Source organism: Nelumbo nucifera, chromosome 1 (assembly GCF_055504915.1).
Source record: "Nelumbo nucifera cultivar China Antique chromosome 1, China Antique-T2T, whole genome shotgun sequence".
Classification (NCBI taxonomy): Eukaryota; Viridiplantae; Streptophyta; class Magnoliopsida; order Proteales; family Nelumbonaceae; genus Nelumbo; species Nelumbo nucifera.
Genome location: NC_142649.1, coordinates 91,592,479 through 91,607,348, shown reverse-complemented (window position 1 = coordinate 91,607,348; position 14,870 = coordinate 91,592,479). Strand labels below are relative to the sequence as shown.

Below are 14,870 nucleotides of genomic sequence, written 5' to 3'. Positions count from 1 at the left end.
AACAGACCAAGGGAAGAAGAGGAAAGATATAACATGGCATGGTTCCGTGATAACTCAGTGCTGGTGTTACTCCTCGTCACTGCAGCAATGCTGCATGCTGCAACAGTCAATGCGTCTAGGCCCATGGATGAAGGATACAAGGGACCTTGCCAAGAGGGGTTCCCTCTGGTATGCGCAGACAACATGGCAATTGCTTTTGTTGGTCTGAACACGCTTGATGACATTTACTGTTGCAGGGAAGTGATTCAAAGGCAAAAGCATTGTTGGGATGATATCCTCAATTATATTCTCTCAAAGCCTCCTTCTGAAAGACCTGATACGCAAGCACTTCACATTTGGGGACGTAGACTGTGGAATCACTGTGTTGAATTAGTTGGAAAAAGTGTTCCACCTCCCCTGTCTCAATAGATGATATGGGCATGACCAAAAGATGAAGAAAATGCTTCCACGGAATATATAATAGCTCTCTCCCTCTCTCTGTCTCTCTCTCTCTCAATCATGCAGACTGGTTTTCCATGGAATACGAATCTATTCACCCTTCTTCGCTCAATATAATTTTGTAGAGATATAATTTACTACATTTCTCAGCACTTTGCCTAGCATCCAAGTTGATCTTCATTGATTCAAGTATATAAATATAAGAATAATATAACCACTAGTACTGAGAAATATCACAAAAAGGAAAATCATAGTTAGATAAATTGTGATGGAAGCTACAAACAATGGCTCTATACATTCCAATTGTAGCAAGGGTCACCAGCCAAATTTCTGATTCTTGATTCATAGGACCAGCCGACCAGGATATTCGTGTAAATGTGTGAGATCTTGCATGCAAAGGACAGGGGACTCAAAATTCCTAATGTTGGTCTACATTTGGTTACTCATCTAAGCTGAATAACAAATCAAAGCCTTATTACGAGAGCTAAAATGCGAAAACTATTATCCCTTAAAATATGCTGCCACAAGATGAACAAAAAAAAGTTTAAAAGCTGGAATTGAAGAACACACTTCTCAAGAAGGCACACCAGATGAACTATTGCTTAACTTGCAATGCGGTCTCAATACGTTGGATAAGCTGATCTGGAGTCAAGGCACCTTCCTGAAAAAATGCAGAAAATTTGCCAGGAATTTAGAAGAAAATAATAAGAACCAATAATTTTCTTTAATTGTTTACTGAGAAAACAATACACCACTAATTAGAAGGACAAATAAGATCCCCATAGGCCCATACCCATAGTGCAAGGTATACATGTACTCAAACAGTGGTTTAGCTATAGAGGTGGCACAGATCTTTAAGGAAGGGATCCAAAAGTTGATGGATGGCACCATCACAACCTTCTTTACCAAATGTGGACCTTGACTAAATACGCTAAAATTGCAACCTATTGGGTTTTTGTTGTATCAATGCACCAACTTAATTGTAAATCTAACCTTCCAAGATAATTCAATGGATCAAGACACAAAAACTAATCCCATGAGGCATTGATTCTTTGTACTAAAATTGCTTGGTGCAGACCTTAAATTCCAGAACTAGAAGTGCATGTACATAAAGCTTGTATAAAACTAGATGCCTATTGCAGGAAACAAAATGAAATACACAGTTGACTTACAAAGCGATCGCAAGGCTTCCCATCTCTGAAAATGATGAATGTAGGTAGTGCCTCAATTCTATATTGATTAGCAATGCTTGGGTATTTCTCTGTGTCAATTTTGACCACTTGGATCTTATCTTTCAGCGTACTGCTAACTTGATTGAGAACAGGAACCATGTACTGGCAAGGACCACACCTGCAAGTCATGAACCAATTAATAAACATACTTTCAGAAGATCATACCTTAAAAAAACATCTAGACAAAGTTAGCAATAGTAAACAATAGAAAAATTGCACCACCACATGATTAAAGGATTATTTACAGTAACAACATGATAGATTAATTCTAAATAAACTAGTGCACGGGGTGGTGTTAAAAAGATGCCCATGTTACATTCAGTTTCTTAACTGAATTAGTTGTGGATGAGCTTAAATAGCTCCAATGCTCCATATTTAATTTTTATTTTTAAAAATTCAAAAAAAACACAAAATTCTAAAAGGATTGGGAAGCAATATGAGGAGTCTGACATGGACAACTGCATTTTAGAATATGGTATAGATATAGTTATATGAAATACATCCGTTCTGGTGAATGCTTCCACAAACTAAAAAAAAAAAATACTCACCAGGTTGCATAAAAATCAACCAATACAGGTTTGTCAGAATTTGCAAGCAAATCATCAAAGGAGGAAAATGTCTGCTTCTTTGCTTCAACCTGCATAATTTGCAAAACAGGGAAGTTCAACATTTCATCTTGAAAGGTCATCTACATTTATGTAGGAAGTGCAAAATAATATTGTTTAAATATAAAGTTTCCCAACTATAGTACTACATATATTTTCATCTACATATGTAAAATATGGTAGAATCCCATAACTCGTTTCTCCAGTTCATAATGTTTGCAAAAGCAACAAAGAAAATTTTGAAGATGCCAAAAGAATAAGAAAAAGGAAAAGCACTCAAAAAGAGATGTACAACAGACAGGTAGCATATACAGTGCCCTGTCAATTCACCTACTGTAGTCAGTCAACTGTTAGTTACTTGATTCTGCAACAAGAGACCATGCCTGGGAGAGAATCCTGCCTTCTTTTCTACATACTAATACTACTAACCACAAAACATGAAGCTTCCAGAAAAAACAGAACACCACCTCCTTCCCTACATTTGTCTTTGTTCTTATATCCAAAACCATTAATAAATCCATGTTATTGATGTCCTTGAGAGAGAGAAAGATCCCCATTTTGCCCAAGTAGCCATTACTGATTCATCAGTTCTATTGTAATAAAATGCTGGATATCTACAACAAAGTGAGGAAAACAAAGCCAGATGATTGGGTTCTCTAGAATGGCATCTGTGCAGAAAACTCAAGTTGAAAACTGACATGAATGAGAAACAAATATAAGTTGGCCCAAATCTCACTTGAGTAGTCATTTGAGTTAATCAAGTTTTCTCCATTTCTTTTTCCTCCAATAAAATTTTAAAAAGGAGTGCAAAATCATCAAGAGGAAATAAAGCAAGCTGCAAAGCCCCAATGAAGTTTCAGAAAAAAAAAGGGTTAAATACTTAAACTACCCTTATGGTTTAGCAAATAGACAAGAAGTTACCCTACTGTTTGCAAAATCACTTAAAGTACCCCTAGCTTTTCTAACAATGGACAAAACCATTAAATATTGACGGAAAAGATAAAATGATGATATTGCTTCTGTTAAGTAAAGAGCTAAAGAACCTGAAATCACTATGAGGATAAAATGTCTTTTATTCCCTTATAGATTTAACTTAACTATACAAGCCCGGATCTGAAGTTGCATTTTCACCGCCAAGAGTAAAACACATCAGAGAAGGCAACCATGGAAAATCCTGACAATAATTTCTCGGCCTCTGTACCAGATCCAGACCTAACACCCAGTGTTCTCCGTCCCACCGACCACATTAAAGGATGTCAAATTCAAATCCACTGGCTCATCTATTCTCTAAAGTGATGAGAAGCTCCCAGACCTTCCCAAACTCAGCAGAGCTCAGCCTCTCACTCCATCCCCATAAAACAATCCACTTTCGCCATGTGTCCCACAAAACCGTGAAGCGTGTCACATACAAGCAGACCTAGGGCGTGATTACAAGCATTGTGAAATCATTCTCGCCATTAGAGGTTTGAATCTTGTCAATGAGAGTGATTACAAGCTCTTGCTTGATAATAAATTGGGAATGCAAGATCTTCCATCCCTTCTTTCAGATTGGGGATTGTTTCTCCTTTGGTCTCAACCGATTTGTAGCCATGCAGATCTTCATAAAAACCCTAACAGGGAAGACCATAATCCTGGAGGTTGAATCCTCAGGCACCATTGACAAGGTGAAGGCAAAGATCCAAGACAAAGAGGACAATCCTCCGGATCAGCAATGCCTTAGCTTCACGGGAAAGAAGCTCAAGGATGGCCACTGGCCGATTACAACATCCAGAAGGAACCTACGCTCTACTTGGTTCTCTGACCCAGAGGAGCAAAAAAAGTTTGATCTGTTGCAGTTCAACGAGGTTGAGGACTCGAGCAAGGTTCAAAAGCTGAGGAAAGAGTGCCCGAATCAGGAGTGTGGGGCTAGGATTTTTATGGCTAACCATTTCGGTAGACACTACTGTGGAAAGTGTGGGTTGACTTACGTTTATCAGAAGGCCGGAGGTGATTAAAAGTTATTTGCGGTAGGTTTATGCATCCATTAGTTTTTTAAGAACTCATGGATTTTGTAATTGGAAATTTGGTTATTGGATAAGAGTGCATTCTGGGATTTGTTTAGAATTGTTGTTCTTATGTACTTGATGCCAGATTTGATGGTTTAATTACAAGACTTTAAACATTTATATAGACCAAAAAAATGGGAATGCAGATGTTCAATGGCGTGTATGTAAATCATGGGTTATTGAAATCGATGATTTGGTTGTTGAATCAGGAATCTGAGATGTTAAAGAAGTTGTGGGTGAGTTGATAATGGGTCATCGTATAAGATAGTCTTCACTGGGCATTTGTTGGGTTCTGGCGTCGCCGTGTTATTGACGGTCATGGCGATCAACCGCACACCCATCACCTTCATCTTTGTTCTTTGTTAAGATGAAATTTTTGTACTTGGATAGTTCTCAGACTTTCTTTGGTGCTCGTGTTTTTTATTCAGAAAGTCTCTGATGTATTACTGAACCAGTTTTGTGTTTGCCAAACCAGAGCAAAGCCAACGTTGAGTTCTTCTGTTTGCCATCATCATAGCCACTCTGACGCAGCTCTGAAGGAAAACAGGTGGGTGAGTAGGGGGTGTCTTTGTCCAAAATATTGAAGAGAAGTTGTCATTAAAGGCCAAAGGGTATTTTTGACCATAAAGGGTAGTTTAGGAATTTTGAAAAACTAAAATGTCATGTGGCATTACATGCTAGCAGATATTAACGGAAAACTGACAGTAAGGGGTGACTCTGGCCATTGTTAGAAAAGCTAAGGGTACTTTAAGTGATTATGCAAACAGTAGGGTAACTTCTTATCTATTTGCTAAACTGCAAGAGTAGTTTACGTATTTAAAAAGGAAGGGAAGTAAAACTATAGTTCAACACTAGTAGTTCATATTGATCATACCGAGAAGTCTGAAAGTTAGGGATTTTATCCAATAAAAACTGTTTTTTAGTTCATAAAGGTCATATAAGTCATAAAGAAGATCATTTTATAAATCATAATCACAATTTATAATGCCACAAGTCAGGACCTGTAAACAATCATATGCAAGTTGACAGCAAATGTGAAAGTAGACAATAAAAGACTTACTAAAATTAAGAAAAGCAAAATTACTAAATCAAAAGGATAATTAGTCATGTCAATATAAATAATAAATCTTGAAAATATTGGATTCATTAGCAGAGTATTGGATCTGCTAACTTCCAACATTGTCAAAGCCAACTTATCCTGCCCCAAGCATAGGATACCATCATGTCAGCGTTTCACTATCTACATTTCTGGAATTCCCAAAATCAAGTAGAACCTCATTCTCTAAACAATATCTCTTCCCAACAACACTTTCTTTTTCTACTCATATTAGGGGGCTACAGTTGCAAGTCAAGTCTATCTCAATGTTTTGTTACTCCTGTACAACAAAGTTGATGGAGTACCACTCATATCATATAACAAGTTCAATACATTTTCAATTTCATGTGCTTTTTGTCTCCATCCCTCCATGTCATTATGGTTCTTTTCTTTGAATGGTTAGCTTTTTACCTTCCTTACCATGATGTCCATGTAAATATAACCATGTTGTTTCAGCTCAGGGACATAATTTGTGATGATGCTCTTCCTAATTCAAATTACAAAATAATGCAACTCTTTTTAGCCTTAAGGTTTAAGAGCATTGTGATCCATCCCTCAGGGACATCATCATCATCCATGCCTTATCCCAACTATATGGGGTCTGTTACATGAATCCTGTTTCGCCAATCTGTTCTATTTCACTGTTAAACGATTAGTGCTTAAATCATTTCTTACTACCCATGTCCTTTTTGGTCTACCCCAAGCTCTTTTAGCCCCTTCAATGTGTAACAATACACTTCTTCTAACTGGTGCAGTTGGTGGTCTTCTATGCGCATGCCCAAACCATCTTAGTCTACTCTCTCTCTCATTTGATCACCTATTGGAGCTACTCCTAGGTTCCTATAAATAACTTCATTCCTAATCCTATCATTTCTAGTTTTTCTACTCCATCTTAGCATTCGCATTCCTGCCACATTCATTTTCTGGACATGTTTCTTGACTGCCCAACACTTTGCTCCATATAACATAGCTGGCCTTACAACAGTTTTATAGAATTTTCCTTTTAATCTAAGTGGTATTTGCTTATCACATAAAAGCCCAGATGCACCCCTCCATTTTGCCAATTTTGCCCATCTTGCCCATCTTGCCCATTTTTCCCATTCTTTGGGTGGCATCCTCCTCAATCTCTCCCTCATTATGAATTATTGAACCAAGGTACCAGAAATTGTCACATTAAGTTATCTCTTGGTCTCCAATCCTAAGTGGATCTTGATTTATTATTACTAATTTTACATGTCATATATTCTTTTTTAGTCCTACACTCCTACTTATTTTAAAACCTCTTGTTTCTGAGGATTTGTCCATAAGCTTAAATTTGCATTTAATCCTTCATTAGTTTCATCAATTAAAACAATGTCATATGAAAACAACATGCACCATGAAACTTCCTCCTAAATATGTTTAGTCAATTCATCTATGATCAGTGCAAATAGATAAGGGCTAAAGTGTTGAGCCTTGGTGAAGATCCATGTCCTTAACCAACTGAGCAGGTCACTAAGAATTTAAGACCCTAACATGGACTTCCTCCTAAATATGTTTAGTCAATTCGACTGGGTTTGGGTCTCTTTTATTGAAGCAGGTAACTGGTGTTGATTCTTTCCAGAAAAGTTTCCCAATAAAAACTCCCAACTTTAGGAGGAATTGGCTTACACCAAATCTCTTTGATAGGGAAAGGAGGGCCTATGGGGCTGGATGGCTGGGTTAAGACTTTAAAGAAAGAGCCCGAGGGGGTAGGGGTCCAAATTCTAGTGTCTTCCTTTGCAGGGTACAAGAAAATATTTTCAAGAAGACGAAGGAGCATGTCTTGGGTCTCTCTGAACTTTTCTATCAATTGTCTCAAAAGAAATATAGCTTCCACGGTTGATCTCTCTAGCATAAATCCAAACTAGTTCTTTGATACACTTATTTCAAGTAATAATCTTTGTTTAATTATCCTCTCCTAAACTTTCATAGTGTGGTTCATAAGTTTAATCCCCGATAGTTATTACAACTTTGTAAATCACCTTTGTTCTTAAATATAGGCACCATACCGATATTTCTTTAATCATCAGTCATCTTCTTTTCTCCACTATCTGAATGAATAGCTTGGTTATCCATAACAAGCCTACCTCTTTTGGCAATATTTTTTTCAAGTGCACTTCATCTTAGGAAAAGAAATCAATTCTACTTGGTGAATTGCTGTGAAAAAGATATCCAATTTACTATTTTTCAAGTTCACTGGAAGGAGAACATTATTAGAATTTCATTCAAGCTACCTTTGATGAAAACAACAAGAATGAAAATGTAAGTTCTTTGGAGTTGGGGATCTTGGACCATTTGGAAAGAGAGGTGCATTAGGGGAATGGGAGTTTATTAGGTTTGTATACATGGGACCTCTTGGTTAGGGAGACTTTTGGTAAAGCCAAGGTGTTGGCTTTTTATGGTGCGCGATTTGGAAGCTCCTAGCTGTAGGGTAGCTCGGATGCCTGTTGCCAAGTAGGTCTCTCGAACTGCAAATAAAGGGAGGTATTAGAGAACCCGGGGTGGCTAACCCGACGAGGTCACTCTGATGCTTAAGTCAGTAATAGTATATGCAAGCTGAGAGTTTGAGAACGAGAGATAGAACGCACTAAATCGCGCGTACTTTTTCGTGTCATTGGGGTTGGTGCCTTTATATAGGCTTTGTTTGGCGTGGGCTTCACGCACCGCATCCGAGATTTTCGGGAGGTTGCCTAACCGGTCCGAGATCCCCGGAGGTAACCGCCACGCACGTTGGCCATCCTCCAGAACACTCGATACGTGGGCCAACTTCCGAGAAACTTGGGAGTGTCAGGATATGCATACCAAATTTGTCAGTGAGCACAACTCGTAGGTTGCCTCTTGGACCTCAGTCAGGTTAGCAAGCCCTCAAGGGAGGTCGCTCCTCGCGTCGAGGTCACACTGGCCAGTGCCGAGGTGCTACAAGTCGGCCCTAGACGAGGTGCTCCTAGCCGGCCTAAGTTGTGGTTAAAGTCGCTAGGTCGGCGGTAAAGGCAGGTCGCCAGGTCGAGGCGAAGACGAACTACGATCTGGGACTCCAAATCATCGCCTAGGTGGCGTCTGGGTGTCGTCCAGCTGTTTCGAGATGCCATGTGTCACAATGTCATTGGAGGGCCAAATCCGCTCTCATCAATTGCCCCCCACTCCCGAGCTAAAAGTAGCTCAGCGAAGGGAGTAGATCGCTCCTTTTGGCCCGGAATGACTGATTCGATAAGCTTGTAATCGTAAGCATTGGTCCAATTTGCTTCTCAAGTCGGAAGAGTCCAAGTGTTTGCAGCCTTACGCAGGACCTCGCCGTCTTGATTATCGGGGCACGAGAGCGAATTCATCCGCTCGAGGAGAGGTGGAGCAGGTACCCCAAGGACATCTACCTTATTAGGGATGGAACCGTCAAGGGGTTCTGCAATCCAACCATTACCCCAAGAGCGAAGTTTATCATGCCATCATCAAGAGGGGGTTCTGTGTGACTGCTTTATTAGGTCGCTCCACCTAGGTAGACTTTGACGCAGCATCCTTCAAGCTGGTTCTCAAAAGAGTAGCCAACGAGTTCGATGTGGAGCCTGAAACCGGGTGGAGGTCTACTGTGAAGAGATCGACTAAGTTTGTGTCTGTCATGGTGTTGAAAGCGATCTAGTCTCTCCTTTGTTTTCTTTCTCATGTTGAATGCGAACTGCTTTTTATTTTGCCCATGCAAAAGAGGCGACTGGGTCTTATGTGAAGCCGAGGTCTTTTATCAGCTTGGCACCTTAGCCCTTAGGCTCTGGGAGCGACTCGCGGTCCACTCTCCTTATCCTTGATTTTGCCCATGCCGAAGAGGCAACTAGGTCTTAGCACGTCTATGCCGAAGAGGCGACTAGGACTTATCTGCCCATGCCGAAGAGGCGATTGGGACTTAGCATGCCTATGCCGAAGAGGCGACTAGGACTTATCTGCCATTGCCGAAGAGGCGACTGCGTCTTGTATTGTGCCGAGGTCTTTTGTCAACCATAGCCCTTAGGCTCATGGAGTGACTTATAGTCCTCTCTCCTTATCCTTGGTCTTGCCCATGCCGAAGAAGCGACTAGGTCTCATGTGGTGTCGAGGTCTTTTATCAACTCGGCACTTTAGCCCTTAACTTCTGAGAGCGACTCGCGGTCCACTCTCCTTATCCTTATTTAGCTGACGATGTATGGCCTGACCTTTCCGCCTAAGCGGGTGGTCATTCTGTAGTAACTTCTCATATGGTTGCTTCTACGTCATCCCATGGGATTATCTTCCTGGATGAGTGCTTGCAAGACCACGGCGTACATGTTCTGCCCCCCCTTGCGAGGGCATAATGTTGTTGTCAGTGTGAGTCGGAAGTTCGGAGCCATGGCTGCGCTGCATCAGCTTTGTAATGACGCTGGTCGTCCACTCCTACGAGAAGCCACAGGGAACTCGACCTTCGGGGGCAGTTCTACTAACTGTAGGTCGCCAACTCGCTCAGGAGCCTTGAAGGGCTCGACCCGCAAGGGTGTTCGCATAGTTTGTAGGCCTCTAACTCCCGCGGGAGCCACGAAGGGTTCAATCTGTAGGGGAGACCTCGCGAAGAGGACTGGTGAGGCTTATCCGGGCTGAAATAAAGTCGGTAGAGCTGCTTAGTCTGTTGGCTATCAACTTCCTGCGAGAACCATGACTGGCTTGACCTGGGGAGACAGCCTTACTCCGAGGTGCCTGTCACCAGACTACTGATTGTTAAGGTCGTTCTGTTGTTGCCTATTATGCATCGACACGCATACGTCGAGTTGCTCCCACGCTCACATCTGGAAATTCATGCTTCATCTCATGGAACTGCCGCGCTTCAATCCCGGCGGGAACTACTGATGGCTCTACTGCGGGGAGGGGTGTTCGCATGTAGTAGCGGGGTATTTATCTGGGGCACTGGGGATGCTGGGTTCGGCCTGAACTTGTTTGATTGTCACAGGGGAGTTCTCTAGGTTCATCATAGATGTTTTTGCCCCCCAATAATCGGTATTCGTGTTGGGTGTTGATGTTGCTCAAAAGTTCCTTTGAGTTCATAAAAATGGAAATTAGAAAGTGAGAAATTTAATTTCTAAAAGGTGAGATCTTTAGTTTTCTGGAAGATGAGGACTTAGCCTTTTAGAAGGTGAGAACTTAGCTTCTTGTAGTGTTTCCCACAGACGGTGCCAATTGATGGTGCACGATCTGGATGCTCCTAGCTGTAGGGTAGCTTGGACGCCTGTTGCCAAGTAGGTCGCTCGAACTGCAAAGAAAGGGAGGTATTAGAGAACCCGGAGTGGCTAACCCGACGAGGTTGCTCCGATGCTTAAGTCAGTAATAGTATATGCGAGCTGAGAGTTTGAGAACAAGGAGAGCTAGAATGCACTAAACCGCACGTACCTTTTCGTGTCATTGGGGTTGGTGCCTTTATATAGGCTTTGTTTGGCGTGGGCTTCACACATCGCATTCGAGATTTCCAGGAGGTCGCCTAACCGGTCTGAGATCGTTGGAGGTAACCGCCATGCACGTTGGCCATCCTCCGGAACACTCGGTACGTGGGCCAACTTCCGAGAAACTTGGGAGTGTCGGGGTATGCATACCAAATTTGTCAACGAGCACAACTCGCAGGTCGCCTCCTAGACCTCAGTCAGGTCAACAAGCCCTCGAGGGAGGTTGTTCCTCACGTTGAGGTCACATTGGCCAGTGACGATGTGCTACAGGTCGACCCTAGACGAGGTGCTCCTAGCCGACCTAAGTTGTGGTCGAAGTCGCTAGGTTAGTGGTAAAGGCAGGTCGCCAGGTCGGGTGAAGACGAACTACGATCTGGGACTCCAAATCATCGCCTAGGTGGTGTTTGGGTGTCATCCAGCTGTTTCGGGATGCCATGTGTCACAATGTCATTGGAGGGCCAAATCCGCCCTCATCAGCTTTGCTTCAGGGCTTGAAGTGGACATACTCTCCAAAAGTTTGGTTCAGATTTTTTTTTTTTTGTGGGGGGGGAGGGGAGAAGAGGGGCTGAGTTGTATTGAGTCATCACACTTTGGAGTCTTGGATAGGTATTGGGGAGTTATTGAGAATTTCTTTTTGTATTGAATGATTAGTTGTCTTTCATCTGCCCCTTCTAGTAGAGATTTAGAACTCCTATCCACTCTCCTAGGGGGACTTGTACTCAGCAATGTTTTGAAAATCAGGCTGGACAGGTTATTTCCAATCAATTTAACCTGAACCAGACTCCTTCACAGTTCAGTGAAAACTAGGATTCTTAAGGCTCCATTTGGGAAGAGTGAAAATACAAACATGTAGAGTGCATTATGGTCCATGCAAATGGAAAGTTAGTTTAGTTTTGCATTGATAAAATTACTTTCTTGCCAAACGATTTTCAGTTGTAATGGGTGCAAACACAAATCCCAAGATTGAAGTATACCTTTTTAACATCGATCAAATTTGATTGCAAAGTTTGCCATCATTTTTTGGATGCAATTTTTGCTCTCATTTTGGATGCAAGCATGCCTTGAAATTTGTGAAATCTATCACTTTCAGTACATAAATGCATTCTTACCAAACACCAACAAAACTGAACCAAAGTGCATATGTGCACCGAACCAACATTTGCACTCTTCCCAAATGGAGCCTAAGGTTAAATAGCCAGTTGAACTGGTAAAAGAAAAAACCTAGGCCCCATTGCTAGGGGTGAAACTTGGGCAGGCCCGGGTTGGGCTTTTGTCAAAATTTGAATGGACCAGGCCCAAAGGCCTGAGTCCAAAGTAGTGTACAATGGTAACTCAGGTCAACCCGAGTTGCACCTCTATGCATTGCAGTCTGATGTGCCGCTTGGTTTCCAAAACATTGATATTCCATATTTTTAGCCTTTGCTTCACTCTAATAAACTTTTCTCATTATCTACACACTCACACGGAAAAGAATGGAACTTCAATCTCCCTAATAGTTACCACAAACCATGATGCCCAGATATGAATATGATGAATACTAACATAGACATAGGGGAACTGAAATGCAAATTGCCATCTCCTAAGATCTAAGACTAAGACATAGATGCAGATACGAGTGCCCTATTTAATATGATAATATTATGCTCTTACATCTAGCTTTTTAAGCCAATTTTCATTTTTCAATACTTATATTTTGCCAAATTTAATTAAGCTTCTAACATATGTAGATATTTTATGATATAATTTGTTAAAACACACCGTTTACACACTTTAAAAATGTCAACAATATAAGTTTTTCTACAGAAGTTCTATGCAGCATCTGGTGTCATATCAGGTAATATCAGGTCTGTTACTGGTATGCTAGGCATGCACAGATACCTGGATACCATGGACCACAAAAAGAAACAATACAAGAAACAGAAATGAGGGCATAGCTGTGAAAATTCAGATGATTAAGCCTGTGCAGCAGAAAATCCTATGCTTGTAGTGCCATGTAGGGTGAAAATTATTTTCTATCTCTAAATCACGCATTTCATCTAAGTTCTGACAGTGCAGTGTGCTAAGATACTTCTTCATTGACTGTATGTGTAAGGCTCATACAAGTCAAATTTATAAGAAGTATATATTTTGCAAAAAATTTAAGTGCCCGGGGATTAGGGTTTTCAAATCTAGTCTTATGTCTGGTTCCTGTTTGTTCTGATGACTAAGAATGTAACTATGCAATCAACAGAGCACAAATTACCCTTCAGTTATCATGTCCAACCTATGTGAAACTTGCTTAGTATTCAACACTTATGCAACCAATTTCCGCAGTGTCAATGACTTAAATAATATTCTTACCCGGAAAGAGAAACGTTTATAACATTAACCAACCAAATTGGGCACTACCCATCTTGTTTAAACGTCAAACTTGCCAATAGAGTAATGCTATAAATCTAAGAACTATTTATGGAGAAAGAAACCCAAATTTCATATTCACGATTCAATTAGCCATGTAGACAGTACCATAGAAACAGTTCCTAACAGTAATTTATATCAGAACAGAAAAAAAAATGATATATACCTTAACGAATAAAATACCAACGCTAACCCCAAATAGACATAAACATAGAAAAAGCTATACAGAGAACAAGAAGCACTCACACGAGGAAGCAATTGACGCCCAGGAGAGAAAATCTTCGGTTTTCCCGTTTGGAGGCGCTGAAGCTGTAGTGGAAATCGAAGTGAAGTGGAAGCAGAAAACTTAAGAGAAGCGAAACCAGTGGAGCGCTCCAATTGCAATTGCAGTGAAAGGAGAGTTGCTGTTGATACTGAAACCGCCATTTGGTTTGCTGGGGCTCCTCGGATAATCCCAAGAGGAAGAAATCGAAATCGAAAAATCTTCCGCTGGATGTAAGGGAGCTCTCTGTTCACTAACAGGAGAGAAAGAAAAGCACCGAGAAATGGGAATGAGACCCGTTGCGTCACGCGTGAGGAAGTTGAGAACGTGGCTCACCTCGTATTTTAGTATCTAGTGATTTTGCACGAGGATAGTGATATGATGACTGGGGCACCAACTTAAAGTAGAAATAACGACATAGTTCGGACCGTTGATTTTCACATTCTTCTAATCCAACGGCCGTGATATTTAATGTTTCATAGACATCTTTTTTTGTCCTTAGACTGAAAAAATGCTGTCTCGTGGAAGTTAGCCCAATATAATTAGGGGTATTGCTAAGAGATCAACAAAGTAGTACACAATAAATTACTAAATTTATATAATTAATTCTTAAAAACATTAATATAATTAATCCAACTTACTAAATTAATAAATTAGTAAAATATTTTTATAACAAATTATTAAAATAAAGATTTAATTATTTTAAACAGTATTATATTTCTTTATTAGTTATGAAATTTGGCACTTTCTCTTGATAGATTATGTGTACCGTACGGGTTTTCACTATAATTATAGTGTTTATTTATATTATTACATTTTTTATAACATAAAAAGACTGGAAAACTAAAGAACCAAATCAGTCAAAAACGAAACCGATCAATCATTTAACCAATTGATTTCGGTTCAGTTTTGATTTACAATTTTTCAAAAATTGATAATACTGGTTTGATTCCAAAAAATAGCCCAAGGTTAAGAAAACCGACAAATGCATATTCCATGAAAACAACTTAAAAAAAAAAAAATCTGACTAATACCGTAAACTTTAGGGATTGTCTTTAAGTCAATTAATCCCGGTACTTCAAAATTCGAATTTTCAGAATGTGTATAATAAGTCTTGGTTAATTTTTGAAAATATTCAAAATTACCCTTCTGCTGCGGCCTTAAGAATGAATACAGAAATCATAGAATCCGCTTCACAGGTTGTGGAGTGGAAGTGAAAGTATGTTGAATGCACGCCGATGGCAACCATCGAAACGTCTTCCGGTGTGAGGTTTTGGTTATTCCAAATCCAATTGAGATTGAACCACTCCACCGGGATTTCTGTGGAGCAAAGAAAGGTCAGGTTACA

At 40.4% G+C, this 14,870-nt stretch overlaps 1 protein-coding gene and 1 pseudogene across 1 annotated transcript; one reads left to right on the top strand and one right to left on the bottom strand.

The window, feature by feature from the left end:
• Nucleotides 1–586: 586 nt before the first annotated feature.
• LOC104586224 (thioredoxin Y1, chloroplastic-like) lies at nt 587–13,882 on the bottom strand. The gene is made up of 4 exons (XM_010243383.3): nt 13,507–13,882; nt 2,219–2,307; nt 1,611–1,788; nt 587–1,099 (listed from the first exon to the last, which is right to left on the bottom strand). Exons 1-4 carry the CDS (start codon nt 13,684–13,686, stop codon nt 1,034–1,036), a joined length of 513 nt encoding a protein of 170 aa, XP_010241685.1. The 5' UTR covers nt 13,687–13,882; the 3' UTR covers nt 587–1,033.
• Nucleotides 2,314–10,673, top strand: LOC148803550 (ubiquitin-ribosomal protein eS31 fusion protein-like; annotated as a pseudogene).
• Nucleotides 13,883–14,870: the final 988 nt, after the last annotated feature.